Below are 24,004 nucleotides of genomic sequence, written 5' to 3'. Positions count from 1 at the left end.
ACTCATTGGTGTCCAGTGGGCCCCCCCTCCCTCCGCTGTAGATAACTCGTTGGTGGCCAGTGGGCCCTCTCCCCTCCCTCCCCCTCCTAATTAAAATCGCCCCCCTATCATTGGTGGCAGTGGTGAGTACCGATCGGAGTCCCAGTGTAATCGCTGGGGCTCCAATCGGTAACCATGGCAACCGGGACGCTACTGCAGTCCCGGTTGCCATGGTAGCTTAGCAATTTGTAGAAGCTTCATACTTACCTGAAGAGCTGCGATGTCTGTGACCGGCCGGGAGCTCCTCCTACTGGTAAGTGAAAGGTCTGTGTGGCGCATTGCTTATAGCACAGACCTGTCACTTACCAGTAGGAGGAGCTCCCGGCCGGTCACAGACATCGCTGCTCTTCAGGTAAGTATAAAGCTTCTACAAATTGCTAAGCTACCATGGCAACCGGGACTGCAGTAGTGTCCCGGTTGCCATGGTTACCGATCGGAGCCCCAGCGATTACACTGGGACTCCGATCGGTACTCACCACTGCCACCAATGATAGGGGGGCGATTTTAATTAGGAGGGGGTGGGAGGGGAGAGGGCCCACTGGCCACCAATGAGTTATCTATAGCGGACGGAGGGGGGGCCCACTGGACACCAATTAGTTAACTACAGGGGAGGGAGGGGGGGCTGGCTACCAAGAAGTTAACTACAGGGGAGGGAGGGGGGGGGGGGGGCGGCCGCACTGGCCACAAATGAGTTAAAAACAGGGGGGGGGGGGTCTGCCCCCTGCTGCCTGGCAGCACCTGCCAGGCAGCAGGGGGCAGTCATGTACACAGTTTTTCAGTATATTCTAACCTGAAGCGTCCCCATCACCATGGGAACGCCTCTGTGTTAGAATATACTGTCGGATCTGAGTTTTCACGAAGTGAAAACTCACCTCTGAAAAAGCTTTTATGCAGACGGATCTTCGGATCCGTCTGTATGAAAGCAACCTACGGCCACGGATCACGGACACGGATGCCAATCTTGTGTGCATCCGTGTTCTTTCACGGACCCATTGACTTGAATGGGTCCGTGAACCGTTGTCCGTCAAAAAAATAGGACAGGTCATATTTTTTTGACGGACAGGATACACGGATCACGGCCTCGGCTGCAAAACGGTGCATTTTCCGATTTTTCCACGGACCCATTGAAAGTCAATGGGTCCGCGAAAAAAAACGGAAAACGGCACAACGACCACGGGTGCACACAACGGTCGTGTGCAGGAGGCCTAAGTATGGTTTCCATTAATTTCCCCACTATGAAACCCAGCGTCTGGGGATGTCTCTGCATCCAGACTTCAGGCTGTAATTGACTGCAAAGGATTTGCAACCAAGTATTAAAAAGTGAAAGTTTGATTTATGATTATTATTCTGTCCCATTACTTTTGGTCCCTTAACAAGTGGGAGGCACAGATGCAAACTGCTGTAATTCCTGCACCGTTCACCTGATTTGGATGTAAATGCCCTCAAATTACAGCTGACAGTCTGCAGGTAAAGCTGACAGTCTGCAGGTAAAGCTGACAGTCTGCAGGTAAAGCTGACAGTCTGCAGGTAAAGCACATCTGTTTGTTTCATTTCAAATCCATTGTGGTAGAGTACAGAGCCCAAAATGTTAGAATTGTGTTGGTGTCCCAATATTTATGGAGCTGACTGTAATTATATATGCACAGCTGGTATAACCTGGGCATCTCCTGTATATAATTATATATGCACAGCTGGTATAACCTGGGCATCTCCTGTATATAATTATATATGTACAGCTGGTATAACCTGGGCATCTCCTGTATATAATTATATATGTACAGCTGGTATAACCTGGGCATCTCCTGTATATAATTATATATGCACAGCTGGTATAACCTGGGCATCTCCTGTATATAATTATATATGTACAGCTGGTATAACCTGGGCATCTCCTGTATATAATTATATATGTACAGCTGGTATAACCTGGGCATCTCCTGTATATAATTATATATGCACAGCTGGTATAACCTGGGCATCTCCTGGATATAATTATATATGCACAGCTGGTATAACCTGGGCATCTCCTGGATATAATTATATATGTACAGCTGGTATAACCTGGGCATCTCCTGGATATAATTATATATGTACAGCTGGTATAACCTGGGCATCTCCTGTATATAATTATATATGCACAGCTGGTATAACCTGGGCATCTCCTGTATATAATTATTTATGTACAGCTGGTATAACCTGGGCATCTCCTGTATATAATTATATATGCACAGCTGGTATAACCTGGGCATCTCCTGTATATAATTATATATGCACAGCTGGTATAACCTGGGCATCTCCTGTATATAATTATATATGTACAGCTGGTATAACCTGGGCATCTCCTGTATATAATTATATATGTACAGCTGGTATAACCTGGGCATCTCCTGTATATAATTATATATGCACAGCTGGTATAACCTGGGCATCTCCTGTATATAATTATATATGCACAGCTGGTATAACCTGGGCATCTCCTGTATATAATTATATATGTACAGCTGGTATAACCTGGGCATCTCCTGTATATAATTATATATGTACAGCTGGTATAACCTGGGCATCTCCTGTATATAATTATATATGCACAGCTGGTATAACCTGGGCATCTCCTGTATATAATTATATATGTACAGCTGGTATAACCTGGGCATCTCCTGTATATAATTATATATGTACAGCTGGTATAACCTGGGCATCTCCTGGATATAATTATATATGCACAGCTGGTATAACCTGGGCATCTCCTGGATATAATTATATATGCACAGCTGGTATAACCTGGGCATCTCCTGGATATAATTATATATGTACAGCTGGTATAACCTGGGCATCTCCTGGATATAATTATATATGCACAGCTGGTATAACCTGGGCATCTCCTGTATATAATTATATATGCACAGCTGGTATAACCTGGGCATCTCCTGTATATAATTATTTATGTACAGCTGGTATAACCTGGGCATCTCCTGTATATAATTATATATGCACAGCTGGTATAACCTGGGCATCTCCTGTATATAATTATATATGTACAGCTGGTATAACCTGGGCATCTCCTGTATATAATTATATATGTACAGCTGGTATAACCTGGGCATCTCCTGTATATAATTATATATGTACAGCTGGTATAACCTGGGCATCTCCTGTATATAATTATATATGCACAGCTGGTATACCCTGGGCATCTCCTGTATATAATTATATATGCACAGCTGGTATAACCTGGGCATCTCCTGGATATAATTATATATGTACAGCTGGTATAACCTGGGCATCTCCTGGATATAATTATATATGTACAGCTGGTATAACCTGGGTATCTCCTGTATATAATTATATATGTACAGCTGGTATAACCTGGGTATCTCCTGTATATAATTATATATGTACAGCTGGTATAACCTGGGTATCTCCTGTATATAATTATATATGTACAGCTGGTATAACCTGGGCATCTCTTGTATATAATTATATATGTACAGCTGGTATAACCTGGGCATCTCTTGTATATAATTATATATGTACAGCTGGTATAAGATATATATCTACTGTATATAGTGATATGGACCATGCTGGTATAACCTGGGTATCTCCTGTATATAAATATATATGTACGGCTGGTATACAGTAGGTATGTAGTCTATACCTAGATTCTATGTAGACGGATCTTGGATCTTTTTGTTTTCCGGTTAAATACAGATCCCTCCTGCTCCCTCCGGATCTGCAGATTAGGTGATCCAGACGGCGGAGGCTGACACAGAAGCTGATTTATGATTTGTATAATTGGGTTAGTAGAGAACAATCTCAGGTGACTTCCTAGTCAGTGTCATCGGTCGCCGCTCGCCGTCTTCCCGCCGTTCTCTCTCCAGTCTGCGTCCCGTCCGCCGATCACAAAAATTGAGATATAACTTTTCACAGGAAATTCGGCCTGTTCTGTGTCAGCAGACTGCAGCAACGCGCCTGTCCGGACCCTTCACTGTCCGTATGGCTGGGGATGGGGCTCATGTGATGGTCACACAGGTAATGTCCCTTATGGTGACACTGGTGATGGCTGCGGGGTCACTCGTAGAAGGGGTTTCACATATCGCGCCATTTTTATATATATATATATGATATGAACCCTAGTGTGTTATTGTTTTATGTATGTTTGCGCTAAGGGCTTCCTTTTTGATTATTCAGCAATTACAAGAATCATACTTATTTCTCTGCTTTCTGGCAGTTTTTTCTAGTAAATAATTGTATTTCTTATAACTACAGTATGTGTAGTACTTTTCTTGTTATTCTAAGTTGTACCCTTCCTCCATTCCTTGTGGGTGGTAGTAGTTGGGGGGGGGGGGGGTGTCCCTTCATACACCTCTTTGGCAGAAGCAGAAAGGTAACACCCCATTGTCAAGCCACTGATTTATTTCCCATAGGAATGATACTATGCAGAGTGCAAGTGTTCAGTAATGCAGACCTGTCAGGAGAGGTCCCCTTTAAGAATACCTCGGAGATGGCATTTAAAAAACAGCTTCCGTTTTACAATATTTCGGGTTAAACTCTGCATACAATGTTCGGCAGCTTTATGATTCCTTCACTATGTTTCTCTTGTTCTGGTTTTCACTTCTAATGTGTTATCTCCTCCATCGATTTCTTAAAACTAGAGTCAGCATTCGTCTGGTTTCCTGGTCTCGGAGAGCAGTGCATTGTGGGAGGTCAGGTGACAGTCATACCGTTAGCGCTCAGCTGTTAGGTCACATGTCTGACCGCAGAACAAAGCTAAAAGCTGTCTGTTGCCAAGGACAACCATCAACGTTTTGTAAATCCGAAGAATCTTCTGACAATTGCCTTCTGCCCTCTGCATTTGTTTTTGGGGTCAGGCTGCCCCGTGAGAAGATTGCTTAGTGGGCCCATGTCTGGCCTGATTATGGGGCCCAGGAACATGGTGGGAATTTATTAAGTTGTATTTACACAATTTTTGCTATTTTTTTTTTCCCCCTCACAATAACATATCCCAATTTCAGCCAAGAAAAGTTATTGTTTTATGAAAAATACTGTATTTCTAATATAGATTCTGTATCAGTTCATTACAAGATGTTCATGTTCAAGATCTGTGCTTGCTGTCATTTGATAAACTTTATCCTGGTAATGTAATGGTTACCGAGGTGCACAGCTACAGTTATCAGAGCTCTGCCCATAGTCTTTTATGATCATTACATGACCAAGACAGGTTTTTATTCACAGCAAGCAGAGATCATGAAAACTGTAAGGAACTGTGATAAAATCGGAACCCCGCTTTAGATATAGGGGTGACATCTGCAGGGTGTGTGACCATGTAGAAGACTTCTTGTTTCCTCACATTGCTTCCTGTCGCCTGCAGGAAGCTGCTTCTTGTGTCTGGTTGACGTGGTCCCTGTGAAGAATGAGGATGGTGCCGTCATCATGTTTATCCTCAACTTTGAGGTGGTGATGGAGAAGGATCATCTGACCTCACCGACCAAGAACTCCAATCACCGGGTTCAATCACATTGGTTCCCGTCAGGTAGCTGCACTACATGCCATTAATGAACCCCTCCTCCTGAAGCCGTGTGCATTTCCCATTGCTGTTCCTGTATTTCCTCCCTGCATATCGTCTTCTTGTGTCATACACAGAGCTCTCAAGTCATGCATCACCTCTTCCTCATGCCCTGCACATTACCCCTTCCTCATGCCCTGCACATTACCTCTTCCTCATGTCCTGCACATTACCCCTTCCTCATGTCCTGCACATTACCCCTTCCTCATGTCCTGCACATTACCCCTTCCTCATGTCCTGCACATTACCCCTTCCTCATGTCCTGCACATTACCCCTTCCTCATGTCCTGCACATTACCCCTTCCTCTTCCTCATGTCCTGCACATTACCCCTTCCTCATGTCCTGCACATTACCTCTTCCTCATGTTCTGCACATTACCCCTTCCTCATGTCCTGCACATTACCCCTTCCTCATGTCCTGCACATTACCCCTTCCTCATGTCCTGCACATTACCCCTTCCTCACGCCCTGCACATTACCTCTTCCTCACGTCCTGCACATTACCTCTTCCTCATGTCCTGCACATTACCTCTTCCTCATGTCCTGCACATTACTTCTTCCTCATGTCCTGCACATTACCTCTTCCTCATGTCCTGCACATTACCTCTTCCTCATGTCCTGCACATTACTTCTTCCTCATGTCCTGCACATTACCCCTTCCTCATGTCCTGCACATTACCTCTTCCTCATGTCCTGCACATTACTTCTTCCTCATGTCCTGCACATTACCACTTCCTCTTCCTCATGTCCTGCACATTACCCCTTCCTCATGTTCTGCACATTACCCCTTCCTCATGTTCTGCACATTACCCCTTCCTCATGTCCTGCACATTACCCCTTCCTCATGTCCTGCACATTACCCCTTCCTCGTGTCCTGCACATTACCCCTTCCTCGTGTCCTGCACATTACCTCTTCCTCATGTTCTGCACATTACCTCTTCCTCATGCCCTGCACATTACCCCTTCCTCATGCCCTGCACATTACCTCTTCCTCATGTCCTGCACATTACCCCTTCCTCATGTCCTGCACATTACCTCTTCCTCATGTCCTGCACATTACCCCTTCCTCATGTCCTGCACATTACCCCTTCCTCATGTCCTGCACATTACCCCTTCCTCATGTCCTGCACATTACCCCTTCCTCATGTCCTGCACATTACCCCTTCCTCATTTCCTGCACATTACCCCTTCCTCATGTCCTGCACATTACCCCTTCCTCATGTCCTGCACATTACCTCTTCCTCATGTCCTGCACATTACTTCTTCCTCATGTCCTGCACATTACCCCTTCCTCTTCCTCATGTCCTGCACATTACCCCTTCCTCATGTTCTGCACATTACCCCTTCCTCATGTTCTGCACATTACCCCTTCCTCATGTCCTGCACATTACCCCTTCCTCATGTCCTGCACATTACCCCTTCCTCATGTCCTGCACATTACCCCTTCCTCATGTCCTGCACATTACCTCTTCCTTATGTCCTGCACATTACCTCTTCCTCATGTCCTGCACATTACCCCTTCCTCATGTCCTGCACATTACCCCTTCCTCATGTCCTGCACATTACCCCTTCCTCATGTTCTGCACATTACCCCTTCCTCATGTCCTGCACATTACCCCTTCCTCATTTCCTGCACATTACCCCTTCCTCATGTCCTGCACATTACCCCTTCCTCATGTCCTGCACATTACCCCTTCCTCATGTCCTGCACATTACCTCTTCCTCATGTCCTGCACATTACTTCTTCCTCATGTCCTGCACATTACCCCTTCCTCTTCCTCATGTCCTGCACATTACCCCTTCCTCATGTTCTGCACATTACCCCTTCCTCATGTTCTGCACATTACCCCTTCCTCATGTCCTGCACATTACCCCTTCCTCATGTCCTGCACATTACCCCTTCCTCATGTCCTGCACATTACCCCTTCCTCATGTTCTGCACTTTACCTCTTCCTCATGTCCTGCACATTACCCCTTCCTCATGTTCTGCACTTTACCTCTTCCTCATGTCCTGCACATTACCCCTTCCTCATGTCCTGCACATTACCCCTTCCTCATGCCCTGCACATTACCCCTTCCTCATGCCCTGCCTGCACATTACCCCTTCCTCATGCCCTGCACATTACCTCTTCCTCATGTCCTGCACATTACCTCTTCCTCATGTCCTGCACATTACCCCTTCCTCATGTCCTGCACATTACCCCTTCCTCATGTCCTGCACATTACCCCTTCCTCATGTACTGCACATTACCCCTTCCTCATGTACTGCACATTACCCCTTCCTCATGTCCTGCACATTACCCCTTCCTCATGTCCTGCACATTACCCCTTCCTCATGTCCTGCACATTACCTCTTCCTCATGTCCTGCACATTACCTCTTCCTCATGTCCTGCACATTACTTCTTCCTCATGTCCTGCACATTACCCCTTCCTCTTCCTCATGTCCTGCACATTACCCCTTCCTCATGTTCTGCACATTACCCCTTCCTCATGTTCTGCACATTACCCCTTCCTCATGTCCTGCACATTACCCTTTCCTCATGTCCTGCACATTACCCCCTTCCTCATGTCCTGCACATTATCCCTTCCTCATGTCCTGCACATTACCCCTTCCTCATGTCCTGCACATTACCCCTTCCTCATGTTCTGCACATTACCCCTTCCTCATGTTCTGCACATTACCCCTTCCTCATGTTCTGCACATTACCCCTTCCTCATGTCCTGCACATTACCCCTTCCTCATGTCCTGCACATTACTTCTTCCTCATGTCCTGCACATTACCCCTTCCTCTTCCTCATGTCCTGCACATTACCCCTTCCTCATGTCCTGCACATTACCCCTTCCTCATGTTCTGCACTTTACCTCTTCCTCATGTCCTGCACATTACCCCTTCCTCATGTCCTGCACATTACCCCTTCCTCATGTTCTGCACTTTACCTCTTCCTCATGTCCTGCACATTACCTCTTCCTCATGTCCTGCACATTACTTCTTCCTCATGTCCTGCACATTACCCCTTCCTCTTCCTCATGTCCTGCACATTACCCCTTCCTCTTCCTCATGTCCTGCACATTACCCCTTCCTCATGTTCTGCACATTACCCCTTCCTCATGTCCTGCACATTACCCCTTCCTCATGTCCTGCACATTACCCCTTCCTCATGTCCTGCACATTACCTCTTCCTCATGTCCTGCACATTACCTCTTCCTCATGTCCTGCACATTACCTCTTCCTCATGTCCTGCACATTACTTCTTCCTCATGTCCTGCACATTACCTCTTCCTCATGTCCTGCACATTACCCCTTCCTCTTCCTCATGTCCTGCACATTCCCCCTTCCTCATGTTCTGCACATTACCCCTTCCTCATGTTCTGCACATTACCCCTTTCCTCATGTCCTGCACATTACCCCTTCCTCATGTCCTGCACATTACCCCTTCCTCATGTTCTGCACATTACCCCTTCCTCATGTTCTGCACATTACCCTTCCTCATGTCCTGCACATTACCCCTTCCTCATGTCCTGCACATTACCCCTTCCTCATGTCCTGCACATTACCCCTTCCTCATGTTCTGCACATACCCCTTCCTCATGTCCTGCACATTACTTCTTCCTCATGTCCTGCACATTACCCCTTCCTCATGTCCTGCACATTACCCCTTCCTCATGTTCTGCACATTACCCCTTCCTCATGTTCTGCACATTACCCTTCCTCATGTCCTGCACATTACTTCTTCCTCATGTCCTGCACATTACCCCTTCCTCATGTTCTGCACCTTACCCCTCCTCATGTTGCACCTTCCTCTTCCTCATGTCTGCACATTACCTCTTCCTCATGTCCTGCACATTACCTCTTCCTCATGTCCTGCACATTACCCCTTCCTCATGTTCTGCACATTACCCCTTCCTCATGTCCTGCACATTACCCCTTCCTCATGTCCTGCACATTACCCCTTCCTCATGTCCTGCACATTACCCCTTCCTCATGTTCTGCACTTTATCTCTTTCTCATGTCCTGCACATTACCCCTTCCTCATGTCCTGCACTTTACCTCTTTCTCGATGTCTCCTGCACATAACCCTTTACCTACTTTGTTTTCTCTTTTATCTGCATCTTACATATCTTAACTCTAAAGCTGGCTATCCCTATTACAACAATTTCATCAGGACTGGCCAACAATTAGATATATTTGGGGGCTTCCTGATTGTCTCTTAACCGGGAGAAAAGGATCGGGCAATTGGACTTCAGAATGCCCAATCCTTCTGTTCTCCGGGATATAAAGTGCCACTGGAGGTGTCTGGCATCGGCTTACTCCCCCCTCCCTATTTAGGACACATGCATACTTGGCCGAGACAAGCATGAGGGGTTTTAGAGAAACAGTGGTTGGGTAAGCAAGCATTCCTGCAACAGCCACCTGAGTATGACCAGCCCTATTCTGTGTGTCCTCTGTGCACCCTGCCATGTGCAGTATCTCCTGCGTTTCCTGTGTCTTGCACTCAACCTGTAGTTCACTTTTTCTGTTTTATGTATAACCTGCCCTTATGTCCTGTAAATAACCTGCCCCGTGCATCCTCTGTATAACCCGCCCTGTGCATCCTCTGTATAACCCGCCCTGTGCATCCTCTGTATAACCCGCCCTGTGCATCCTCTGTATAACCCGCCCTGTGCATCCTCTGTATAACCTGCCCTTATGTCCTGCATATAACCTGCCCCGTGCATCCTCTGTATAACCTGCCCTTACGTACGGTATATAACCTGCCTCGTGCATCCTCTGTATAACCTGCCTTTATATCCTGTATATAACCTGCCCCGTGCATCCTCTGTATAACCTGCCCTTATGTCCTGCATATAACCTGCCCCGTGCATCCTCTGTTTAACCTGCTCTTATGTACGGTATATAACCTGCCCCCTACATCCTCTGTATAACCTGCTCTTATGTACGGTATATAACCTGCCCTGTGCATCCTCTGTTTAACCTGCTCTTATGTACGGTATATAACCTGCCCCCTGCATCCTCTGTATAACCTGCCCTTATGTCCTGCATATAACCTGCCCCCTGCATCCTCTGTATAACCTGCCCTTATGTACGGTATATAACCTGCCCCCTGCATCCTTTGTATAACCTGCCCTTATATCCTGTATAAAACCTGCTCGGGCATCCTCTGTATGACCTGCCCCTATGTCCTGTATATAACCTGCCCTTATGTCCTGTATATAACCTGCCCCGTGCATCCTCTGTATGACCTGCCCTTATATCCTGTATATAACCTGCCCCGTGCATCCTCTGTATAACCTGCCCTTATGTCCTGCATATAACCTGCCCCGTGCATCCTCTGTATAACCTGCCCTTATGTCCTGCATATAACCTGCCCCGTGCATCCTCTGTATAACCTGCCCTTATGTACGGTATATAACCTGCCCCCTGCATCCTTTGTATAACCTGCCCTTATATCCTGTATAAAACCTGCCCCGTGCATCCTCTGTATGACCTGCCCCTATGTCCTGTATATAACCTGCCCTTATGTCCTGTATATAACCTGCCCCGTGCATCCTCTGTATGACCTGCCCTTATATCCTGTATATAACCTGCCCCCTGCATCCTCTGTATGACCTGCCCTTATGTCCTGTATATAACCTGCCCCCTGCATCCTTTGTATAACCTGCCCTGTGCATCCTCTGTATGACCTGCCCTGTGCATCCTCTGTATGACCTGCCCTGTGCATCCTCTGTATGACCTGCCCTTATGTCCTGTATATAACCTGCCCCCTGCATCCTCTGTATGACCTGCCCTTATATCCTGTATATAACCTGCCCCCTGCATCCTTTGTATAACCTGCCCTGTGCATCCCTGCCTTGTGCATCCTCTGTATAACCTGGCCCTATGTCCTGTATATAACCTGCCCTGTGCATCCTCTATAATATAACCTGCCCTTATCTCCTGTATATAACCTGCCCTTATGTCCTGTATATATCCTGCCCCCTGCATCCTCTGTATAACCTGCCCTTATGTCCTGTATATAATCTTCCCCTATGTCCTGTATATAACCTGCCCTTATGTCCTGCATATAACCTGCCCCGTGCATCCTCTGTATAACCTGCCCTTATGTACGGTATATAACCTGCCCTTATGTCCTGCATATAACCTGCCCCCTGCATCCTTTGTTTAACCTGCCCTTATATCCTGTATAAAACCTGCCCCGTGCATCCTCTGTATGACCTGCCCCTATGTCCTGTATATAACCTGCCCTTATGTCCTGTATATAACCTGCCCCGTGCATCCTCTGTATAACCTGCCCTTATATCCTGTATATAACCTGCCCCGTGCATCCTCTGTATGACCTGCCCCTATGTCCTGTATATAACCTGCCCTTATGTCCTGTATATAACCTGCCCCGTGCATCCTCTGTATGACCTGCCCCTATGTCCTGTATATAACCTGCCCTTATGTCCTGTATATAACCTGCCCCGTGCATCCTCTGTATAACCTGCCCTGTGCATCCCTGCCTTGTGCATCCTCTGTATAACCTGGCCCTATGTCCTGTATATAACCTGCCCTGTGCATCCTCTATAATATAACCTGCCCTTATCTCCTGTATATAACCTGCCCTTATGTCCTGTATATATCCTGCCCCCTGCATCCTCTGTATAACCTGCCCTTATGTACTGTATATAACCTGCCCTTATGTCCTGTATATAACCTGCCCCTATGTCCTGTATATAACCTCCCCCTATGTCCTGTATATAACCTGCCCTTATATCCTGTATATAACCTGCCCCGTGCATCCTCTGTATGACCTGCCCTTATATCCTGTATATAACCTGCCCCGTGCATCCTCTGTATGACCTGCCCTTATATCCTGTATATAACCTGCCCCGTGCATCCTCTGTATAACCTGCCCCTTATGTCTTGTATATAACCTGCCCCGTGCATCCTCTGTATAACCTGCCCTTATGTCCTGTATATATCCTGCCCCCTGCATCCTCTGTATAACCTGCCCTTATGTACTGTATATAACCTGCCCCTATGTCCTGTATATAACCTGCCCCTATGTCCTGTATATAACCTGCCCCTATGTCCTGTATATAACCTGCCCCTATGTCCTGTATATAACCTGCCCCTATGTCCTGTATATAACCTGCCCCTATGTCCTGTATATAACCTGCCCCTATGTCCTGTATATAACCTGCCCCTTGAGTCCTGTATATAACCTGCCCCTTGAGTCCTGTATATAACCTGCCCCTTGAGTCCTGTATATAACCTGCCCCTTGAGTCCTGTATATAACCTGCCCCTTGAGTCCTGCACATTACCTGTCTCTAATGTTGTGCTGTTTTCTTCCAGGTAGAGGAAAGTCCTTCAGACTGAAGTTCCCTGCATTGCTGACGCTGACCAGCAGTAAGCAGTCCCTACCCCAGGAGGACCCTGATGTCGTGGTGGTCGACCTCTCCAAGCACAGCAGTGACTCTATGGCTTTGGAGGATGTGACCGTCGCTCCGGTGGATAACTGTGTGGGCTGTCGGCCAGAGGACCAGCAGGCACTGATCAGTGGCACATTGCCTAAGAGGGAGGAGGATGGCAGCAAAGATCCTGCAGTGCAGTCTTCTCCCCGGGCGGACAAGGACCACCTCAACCTGGATATGTCCTTCTCTAACTGTAGCCTGACCCGCACCCGCTCCCGGGAAAGCTTCTACAGCATCCGCAGGGCCTCTTCCGTGGATGACATAGAGGCCATGAAGGTCGACTTGGACAAGAAGTTTCGGAAGCGTAACTCTAGCACAGGTACAATGCTCTACAGCTGGGTGTCCACAGTGCCCCCATAACAGTGACATCCACAGTGCCCCAATAACAGTGACATCCACAGTGCCCCCATAACAGTCACATCCACAGTGCCCCCATAACAGTCACATCCACAATGCCCCCATAACAGTGACATCCACAGTGCCCCCATAACAGTCACATCCACAGTGCCCCCATAACAGTCACATCTAGAGATGAGCGAACTTCTGTTTTAAGTTCGGCGTCTAAAGTTCGGGGGCGGGTTAGCGGAGAATCCCGATCTGGAACCGGATATGGATTCCGACTTCCGTTGTGGTCCGTGGTAGCGGAATCAATAATCGGCCATTATTGATTCCGCTACCACGGACCACAACGGAAGTCGGAATCCATATCCGGTTCCAGATCGGGATTCTCCGGTAACCCGCCCCCGAACTTTAGACGCCGAACTTAAAACAGAAGTTCGCTCATCTCTAGTCACATCCACAGTGCCCCCATAACAGTGACATCCACAGTGCCCCCATAACAGTGACATCCACAGTGCCCCAATAACAGTGACATCCACAGTGCCCCCATAACAGTCACATCCACAGTGCCCCCATAACAGTGACATCCACAGTGTCCCCATAACAGTGACATCCACAGTGTCCCCATAACAGTGACATCCACAGTGCCCCAATAACAGTGACATCCACAGTGCCCCATAACAGTGACATCCACATTGTCCCCATAACAGTGACATCACAGCGCTCCCATAACAGTGACATCACAGCGCTCCCATAACAGTGACATCTACAGCGCTCCCATAACAATGACATCCACAGCGCCCCCATAACAGTGACATCCACAGTGCCCCCATAACAGTGACACCCACAGTGCCTGCATAACAGTGACATCCACAGTGACCCCATAACAATGACATCCACAGCGCCCCCATAACAGTGACCTCCACAGTGTCCCCATAGCAGTGACATCCACAGTGTCCCCATAACAGTGACATCCACAGTGCCCCAATAACAGTGACATCCACAGTGCCCCATAACAGTGACATCCACAGTGCCCCAATAACAGTGACATCCACAGTGCCCCATAACAGTGACATCCACATTGTCCCCATAACAGTGACATCACAGCGCTCCCATAACAGTGACATCACAGCGCTCCCATAACAGTGACATCTACAGCGCTCCCATAACAATGACATCCACAGCGCCCCCATAACAGTGACATCCACAGTGCCCCCATAACAGTGACACCCACAGTGCCTGCATAACAGTGACATCCACAGCGCCCCCATAACAATGACATCCACAGCGCCCCCATAACAGTATCAGATGTCCCACACAAGTTATAAGATAATACAAAACTCCTCGTCCATTTTCGTACTCTGTGTCAAATAAATTTCCATCATTACATTTGGTGGTTATGTTGTCGCCCCCCTCTCTCATGTTGTCGGCCCATCTCTCATGTTGTCAGCCCCCCTCTCATGTTATCGGCCCATCTCTCATGTTGTCAGCCCCCCTCTCATGTTATCGGCCCATCTCTCATGTTGTCGGCCCATCTCTCATGTTGTCGGCCCATCTCTCATGTTGTCGGCCCATCTCTCATGTTGTCAGCCCATCTCTCATGTTGTCGGCCCATCTCTCATGTTGTCGGCCCATCTCTCATGTTGTCGGTCCCTCTCTCTTGTTGTCGGCCCATCTCTCTTGTTGTCGGCCCATCTCTCATGTTGTCGGCCCATCTCTTGTTGTCGGCCCCTCTCTCATGTTGTCGGCCCCTCTCTCATGTTGTCGGCCCATCTCTCATGTTGTCGGCCCATCTCTCATGTTGTCGGCCCATCTCTCATGTTGTCGGCCCCTCTCTCATGTTGTCGGCCCATCTCTCATGTTGTCGGCCCATCTCTCATGTTGTCGGCCCATCTCTCATGTTGTCGGGCCATCTCTCATGTTGTCGGCCCATCTCTCATGTTGTCGGCCCATCTCTCATGTTGTCGGCCCCCCTCTCTTGTTGTCGGCCCATCTCTCATGTTGTCGGCCCATCTCTCATGTTGTCGGCCCATCTCTCATGTTGTCGGCCCATCTCTTGTTGTCGGCCCCTCTCTCATGTTGTCGGCCCCTCTCTCATGTTGTCGGCCCATCTCTCATGTTGTCGGCCCATCTCTCTTGTTGTCGGCCCATCTCTCATGTTGTCGGCCCCTCTCTGTTGTCGGCCCATCTCTCATGTTGTCGGCCCATCTCTCATGTTGTCGGCCCCTCTCTCATGTTGTCGGCCCCTCTCTCATGTTGTCGGCCCCTCTCTCATGTTATCGGCCCCTCTCTCATGTTGTCGGCCCATCTCTCATGTTGTCGGCCCATCTCTCATGTTGTCGGCCCATCTCTCATGTTGTCGGTCCCTCTCTCTTGTTGTCGGCCCATCTCTCTTGTTGTCGGCCCATCTCTCATGTTGTCGGCCCATCTCTTGTTGTCGGCCCCTCTCTCATGTTGTCGGCCCCTCTCTCATGTTGTCGGCCCATCTCTCATGTTGTCGGCCCATCTCTCTTGTTGTCGGCCCATCTCTCATGTTGTCGGCCCCTCTCTCATGTTGTCGGCCCATCTCTCATGTTGTCGGCCCATCTCTCATGTTGTCGGCCCATCTCTCATGTTGTCGGCCCATCTCTCATGTTTTCGGTCCCTCTCTCTTGTTGTCGGCCCCCCTCTCTTGTTGTCGGCCCATCTCTCATGTTGTCGGCCCATCTCTCATGTTGTCGGCCCATCTCTCATGTTGTCGGCCCATCTCTTGTTGTCGGCCCCTCTCTCATGTTGTCGGCCCCTCTCTCATGTTGTCGGCCCATCTCTCATGTTGTCGGCCCATCTCTCTTGTTGTCGGCCCATCTCTCATGTTGTCGGCCCCTCTCTGTTGTCGGCCCATCTCTCATGTTGTCGGCCCATCTCTCATGTTGTCGGCCCCTCTCTCATGTTGTCGGCCCCTCTCTCATGTTGTCGGCCCCTCTCTCATGTTATCGGCCCCTCTCTCATGTTGTCGGCCCATCTCTCATGTTGTCGGCCCATCTCTCATGTTGTCGGTCCCTCTCTCTTGTTGTCGGCCCATCTCTCTTGTTGTCGGCCCATCTCTCATGTTGTCGGCCCATCTCTTGTTGTCGGCCCCTCTCTCATGTTGTCGGCCCCTCTCTCATGTTGTCGGCCCATCTCTCATGTTGTCGGCCCATCTCTCATGTTGTCGGCCCATCTCTCATGTTGTCGGCCCCTCTCTCATGTTGTCGGCCCATCTCTCATGTTGTCGGCCCATCTCTCATGTTGTCGGCCCATCTCTCATGTTGTCGGCCCATCTCTCATGTTTTCGGTCCCTCTCTCTTGTTGTCGGCCCCCCTCTCTTGTTGTCGGCCCATCTCTCATGTTGTCGGCCCATCTCTCATGTTGTCGGCCCATCTCTCATGTTGTCGGCCCATCTCTTGTTGTCGGCCCCTCTCTCATGTTGTCGGCCCCTCTCTCATGTTGTCGGCCCCTCTCTCATGTTGTCGGCCCATCTCTCATGTTGTCGGCCCATCTCTCTTGTTGTCGGCCCCTCTCTCATGTTGTCGGCCCATCTCTCATGTTGTCGGCCTATCTCTCATGTTGTCGGCCCATCTCTCATGTTGTCGGCCCATCTCTCATGTTGTCGGCCCATCTCTCATGTTGTCGGCCCCTCTCTCATGTTGTCGGCCCCTCTCTCATGTTGTCGGCCCCTCTCTCATGTTGTCGGCCCATCTCTCATGTTGTCGGCCCATCTCTCATGTTGTCGGCCCATCTCTCTTGTTGTCGGCCCATCTCTCTTGTTGTCGGCCCCTCTCTCATGTTGTCGGCCCATCTCTCTTGTTGTCGGCCCATCTCTCATGTTGTCGGCCCCCCTCTTGTTGTCGGCCCCTCTCTCATGTTGTCAGCCCCCCCCCCTCTTGTTGTCGGCCCCCCTCTCTTGTTGTCGGCCCGTCTCTCATGTTGTCAGCCCCCCCCCCCTCTTGTTGTCGGCCCCAATCTCATGTTGTCGGCCCCTCTCTCATGTTGTCGGCCCGTCTCTCATGTTGTCGGCCCATCTCTCATGTTGTCGGCCCCTCTCTCTTGTTGTCGGCCCCTCTCTCTTGTTGTCGGCCCCCTCTCATGTTGTCGGCCCATCTCTCTGGTTGTCGGCCCCCCTCTCATGTTGTCGGTCCCTCTCTCATGTTGTCGGCCCATCTCTCTTGTTGTCGGCCCATCTCTCATGTTGTGGGCCCCCATCTCTTGTTGTCGGCCCCTCTCTCATGTTGTCGGCCCATCTCTCATGTTGTCGGCCCATCTCTCATGTTGTCGGCCCATCTCTCATGTTGTCGGCCCATCTCTCATGTTGTCGGCCCCTCTCTCATGTTGTCGGCCCCTCTCTCATGTTGTCGGCCCCTCTCTCATGTTGTCGGCCCCTCTCTCATGTTGTCGGCCCATCTCTCATGTTGTCGGCCCATCTCTCATGTTGTCGGCCCATCTCTCTTGTTGTCGGCCCATCTCTCTTGTTGTCGGCCCATCTCTCTTGTTGTCGGCCCATCTCTCTTGTTGTCGGCCCATCTCTCTTGTTGTCGACCCATCTCTCTTGTTGTCGGCCCATCTCTCATGTTGTCGGCCCCCCTCTTGTTGTCGGCCCCTCTCTCATGTTGTCAGCCCCCCCCCCCTCTTGTTGTCGGCCCGTCTCTCATGTTGTCGGCCCGTCTCTCATGTTGTCAGCCCCCCCCTCTTGTTGTCGGCCCCAATCTCATGTTGTCGGCCCCTCTCTCATGTTGTCGGCCCGTCTCTCATGTTGTCGGCCCATCTCTCATGTTGTCGGCCCCTCTCTCTTGTTGTCGGCCCCTCTCTCTTGTTGTCGGCCCATCTCTCATGTTGTCGGCCCCTCTCTCTTGTTGTCGGCCCCCTCTCATGTTGTCGGTCCCTCTCTCATGTTGTCGGCCCATCTCTCTTGTTGTCGGCTCATCTCTCATGTTGTGGGCCCCCATCTCTTGTTGTCGGCCCATCTCTCATGTTGTCGGCCCATCTCTCATGTTGTCGGCCCATCTCTCATGTTGTCGGCCCATCTCTCATGTTGTCGGCCCATCTCTCATGTTGTCGGCCCCTTTCTCTTGTTGTCGGCCCCCTCTCATGTTGTCGGCCCATCTCTCACCTCTCTTGCGTCTCTAATAACCCTGCATTATAAATCCTTCTCATTCAGCCTGGCATAAAACCAGACAATTAATGGGTTAATGATCCGTGAGTCCTAAATGCCTGGAGATTAAGTCAGGACTGATTACACCGATCAGAAGCCGCCAGCGAGCGGCCGCTAATCCTGTTACCCCCTAATTAATTGGTTGCCTCATGTTTCTGGCTTGTGGTAATGAAGCCTCAGCTGAGATGAGATCTGGCCCCATATCCGGCCGCATTGAGGGAGATTTACAGAGATGCAGCAACTGGGCGGCACCGGGCGTATATGTTACATGGCGGTGCTGCCCATCTGCGTCCTCTGCACCTGTCCAGTCCGGTACACAGAACGGTGACCCTAATATATCCTCATGACATGCTTGCTTTAGGGTCAGACAGCATAAGGACTTCAGCTGCACAGGAACATGCGACTTTTGCCTTTGACTCACCCTCATGCGACTTGTGCCCATGCGGGTGCAGTCCTCTGCCCTTCGCAGCTGCTGTCTCATATATTTTCTACGTTGCTAATGAGATCCACCTTTAAGTGTGACAACCACCTTGGCCCATGTAGTAGGTCTTGGTACGGTCTGGTCTCACCGGTTCTCCTCTCTATAGGTGCCACGAACAACGTGCGGATGAACCTCCTGAACTCCACATCAGACTCTGACCTCATGAAGTACAGGACCATCAGTAAGATCCCGCAGATCACCCTCAACTTTGTGGACTTTAAGGGGGATTCGTTCCTCGTGTCACCGTCCAACGAAAAGGAGATTATTGCCCCCACCAAGCTGAAGGACCGAACTCACAATGTGACGGAGAAGGTCACGCAGGTAGGACGTTGACTTACCCCAATACTGTATATGGGAGGGCAATTGTCAAGATGTGCAATGCGTAGATGTATAATGTTGAGGATAGATGTGTGACGGCTCTGGATATGATGATTCTGGTTTCCGATTGATTGATCTGCATTATAAGATCTGAGTGACCTTTGACATGGATAATGTGCTGAGGACCGGTCATGGTAGAGAGTCGGATCTTTATGCCAAAGTAAGGTAGACCTGTCTTTACAACAAATGCAAGGAATCAATGTCCCAATCATCTGCAGGAGACAAGGGCCCAATCACCTGTAGGAGACAAGGGCCCAATTATCTGCAGTAGACCAGGGCCCAATCATCTGCTGGAGACCAGGGCCCAATCATCTGCAGTAGACCAGGGCCCAATCATCTGCAGGAGACCAGGGCCCAATCATCTGCAGGAGACCAGGGCCCAATCATCTGCAGGAGACCAGGGCCCAATCATCTGCAGGAGACCAGGGCCCAATCATCTGCAGAAGACCAGGGCCCAATCATCTGCAGGAGACCAGGGCCCAATCATCTGCTGGAGACCAGGGCCCAATCATCTGCAGTAGACCAGGGCCCAATCATCTGCAGGAGACCAGGGCCCAATCATCTGCAGGAGACCAGGGCCCAATCATCTGCAGGAGACCAGGGCCCAATCATCTGCAGAAGACCAGGGCCCAATCATCTGCAGGAGACGAGGGCCCAATCTTCTGTAGAAGACAAGGGCCCAATCACCTGCAGGAGACCAGGGCCCAATCACCTGCAGGAGACCAGGGCCCAATCACCTGCAGGAGACCAGGGCCCAATCACCTGCAGGAGACCAGGGCCCAATCACCTGCAGGAGACCAGGGCCCAATCACCTGCAGGAGACCAGGGCCCAATCATCTGCAGGAGACCAGGGCCCAATCATCTGCAGGAGACGAGGGCCCAATCTTCTGTAGAAGACAAGGGCCCAATCACCTGCAGGAGACCAGGGCCCAATCACCTGCAGGAGACCAGGGCCCAATCACCTGCAGGAGACCAGGGCCCAATCATCTGCAGGAAACCAGGGTCCAATCATCTGCAGGAGACCAGGGCCCAATCATCTGCAGGAGACCAGGGCCCAATCAGCTGCAGGAGACCAGGGCCCCATCCTCTTAAGAAACATTCCCCTTAGTAAGCCATTTTCACATTCGCTGTAGGGGAGAAACGTGACCTCTGTCATCTCACTGGTCCCCCATGAAAAGGAGAACAAACCATCTTGATGCGGGGCCCTCATCTGTATGGGGCCAATAGCAGTGGCTGCCTGCATGTTATCTCTAAGACACAGACCGAGCTGAGATTCACTTTTGCAGAGCTCAAATAGAAAATTAAAAACTGCAGCCACTAAATTACATTTAACTAAGAACATTAAATTTTATCTTATGCGTCCATCCCCTCCTCGCCTCAGCCTCCTGTCCCCCTCCCCTCCCTGGACTCCTGTCCCGCTCCTCTCCCTGTGAGAGGTTTTGTCTGGGAAAACAGGTATTTTCCTCCCAGCATGTGCTGCTGGGCTGATTTACAACCAGGTGAGGTCAAATACCGGACCGGATTTTAAGTGCCGGTCCAGGTTTTGGCAGCACCTGGCTGTCCTTAAATAGGCAGCTGGGCTCAGAAGCGAGGTCTCTGTGTTGGGATCTGGGAGCCTTGTGTCTGGATAAAGGCTTGCTACCTGTTTGGCTTGAAAACAGGTTGGTGCTGCTATCAGCAAGGACTCTTTGAGGCAGAATTGCCGGAGGTGTGAATTACCACCAACACCGCAAGGTGGCTTTTTCCTTGTTTATAACAGTTTGTTTTGTCACTTGTCTAAAGTGTGAATCCTGTCTACCAGAGCGAAACCCCACAGTACCCAACAATATACCATCCACATATACAGCGGCAGTGTACAGAATCGCACACACATATACAGTGGCAGTGTACAGAATCGCACACACATATACAGTGGCAGTGTACAGAATCGCACACACATATACAGTGACAGTGTACAGAACCGCACACACATATACAGTGACAGTGTACAGAACCGCACACACATATACAGCTGCAGTGTACAGAACCGCACACACATACAGCGGCAGTGTACAGAATCGCACACACATACAGCGGCAGTGTACAGAATCGCACACACATACAGCAACAGTGTACAGAACCGCACACACATTTACAGCAGCAGTGTACAGAACCGCACACACATACAGCGGCAGTGTACAGAATCGCACACACACATACAGTCGCAGTGTACAGAATCGCACACACATATACAGTGGCAGTGTACAGAATCGCACACACACATACAGTCGCAGTGTACAGAATCGCACACACATATACAGTGGCAGTGTACAGAATCGCACACACATACAGCGGCAGTGTACAGAATCGCACACACATACAGCGGCAGTGTACAGAATCGCACACACACACACAGTCGCAGTGTACAGAATCGCACACACATATACAGTGGCAGTGTACAGAATCGCACACACATATACAGTGGCAGTGTACAGAACCGCACACACATATACAGTGGCAGTGTACAGAATCGCACACATATACAGTGGCAGTGTACAGAACCGCACACACATATACAGTGGCATTGTATAGTACCGCACACACACATACAGTGACAGTGTACAGAATCACACACACATACAGTGGCAGTGTACAGAATCGCACACACATACAGCGGCAGTGTACAGAATCGCACACACACATACAGTCGCAGTGTACAGAACCGCACACACACATACAGTGGCAGTGTACAGAATCGCACACACATATACAGTGGCAGTGTACAGAATCGCACACACATACAACGGCATTGTACAGAATCGCACACACATACAGCGGCAGTGTACAGAATCGCACACACACATACAGTCGCAGTGTACAGAATCGCACACACATATACAGTGGCAGTGTACAGAATCGCACACACATATACAGTGGCAGTGTACAGAATCGCACACACATATACAGTGGCAGTGTACAGAATCGCACACACATACAGCGGCAGTGTACAGAATCGCACACACATACAGCGGCAGTGTACAGAATCGCACACACACATACAGTGACAGTGTACAGAACCGCACACACACATACAGTCGCAGTGTACAGAATCGCACACACATATACAGTGACAGTGTACAGAATCGCACACACATATACAGTGGCAGTGTACAGATTCACACACATATACAGTGGCAGTGTACAGAACCGCACACACATATACAGCGACAGTGTACAGAACCGCACACACACATACAGTGGCAGTGTACAGAATCGCACACACATACAGCGGCAGTGTACAGAATCGCACACACATACAGTGGCAGTGTACAGAACCGCACACACATATACAGTGGCAGTGTACAGAACCGCACACACATATACAGTGGCAGTGTATAGAACTGCACACACATATACAGCGGCAGTGTACAGAATCGCACACACATACAGCGGCAGTGTACAGAATCGCACACATATACAGCGGCAGTGTACAGAACCGCACACACATATACAGCGGCAGTGTACAGAACCGCACACACATATACAGTGGCTGTGTACAGAACCGCACACACATATACAGTGGCATTGTACAGTACCGCACACACACATACAGTGGCAGTGTACAGAACCGTACACACATATACAGTGGCAGTGTACAGAACCGCACACACATACAGTGGCAGTGTACAGAACCGCACACACATATACAGTGGCAGTGTACAGAACCGCACACACATATACAGTGGCAGTGTACAGAACCGCACACACATATACAGCGGCAGTGTACAGAATCGCACACACATATACAGCGGCAGTGTACAGAACCGCACGCACATATACAGCTGCAGTGTACAGAACTGCACACACATATACAGTGGCAGTGTACAGTACCGCACACACATATACAGTGGCAGTGTACAGAACCGCACACACATATACAGTGGCAGTGTACAGAACCGCACACACATACAGCGGCAGTGTACAGAACCGCACACACATATACAGTGGCAGTGTACAGAACCGCACACACATATACAGTGGCCGTGTACAGAACCGCACACACATATACAGTGGCCGTGTACAGTACTGCAGACACATATACAGTGGCAGTGTACAGAACCGCACACACATATACAGTGGCAGTGTACAGAACCGCACACACATACAGCGGCAGTGTACAGAACCGCACACACATATACAGCGGCAGTGTACAGAACCGCACACACACATACAGTGGCAGTGTACAGAATCGCACACACACATACAGTGGCAGTGTACAGAACCGCACACACATATACAGTGGCAGTGTACAGAACCGCACACACATATACAGCGGCAGTGTACAGAACCGCACACACATATACAGTGGCAGTGTACAGAACCGCACACACATACAGCGGCAGTGTACAGAACCGCACACACATATACAGTGGCAGTGTACAGAACCGCACACACATATACAGTGGCCGTGTACAGAACCGCACACACATATACAGTGGCCGTGTACAGTACTGCAGACACATATACAGTGGCAGTGTACAGAACCGCACACACATATACAGTGGCAGTGTACAGAACCGCACACACATACAGCGGCAGT

The 24,004-nt window shown here is 49.5% G+C and overlaps 1 protein-coding gene across 1 annotated transcript in view; it reads left to right on the top strand.

Moving 5' to 3' along the window:
- Positions 1 to 24,004, top strand: part of KCNH2 (potassium voltage-gated channel subfamily H member 2) — a 228,966-nt gene that overhangs the window by 111,127 nt on the left and 93,835 nt on the right. Inside the window, exons 3-5 of the mRNA XM_044294760.1 lie at positions 5,408 to 5,569; positions 12,942 to 13,379; positions 19,154 to 19,368. Of these exons, the coding sequence (XP_044150695.1) occupies positions 5,408 to 5,569; positions 12,942 to 13,379; positions 19,154 to 19,368 (815 nt within the window). The remainder of the gene's footprint in view (positions 1 to 5,407; positions 5,570 to 12,941; positions 13,380 to 19,153; positions 19,369 to 24,004) is intronic.

This window comes from Bufo gargarizans, chromosome 5 (genome assembly GCF_014858855.1).
Source record: "Bufo gargarizans isolate SCDJY-AF-19 chromosome 5, ASM1485885v1, whole genome shotgun sequence".
In the NCBI taxonomy this organism is placed as follows: Eukaryota; Metazoa; Chordata; class Amphibia; order Anura; family Bufonidae; genus Bufo; species Bufo gargarizans.
This window is presented reverse-complemented; position numbering and strand designations above follow the sequence as displayed.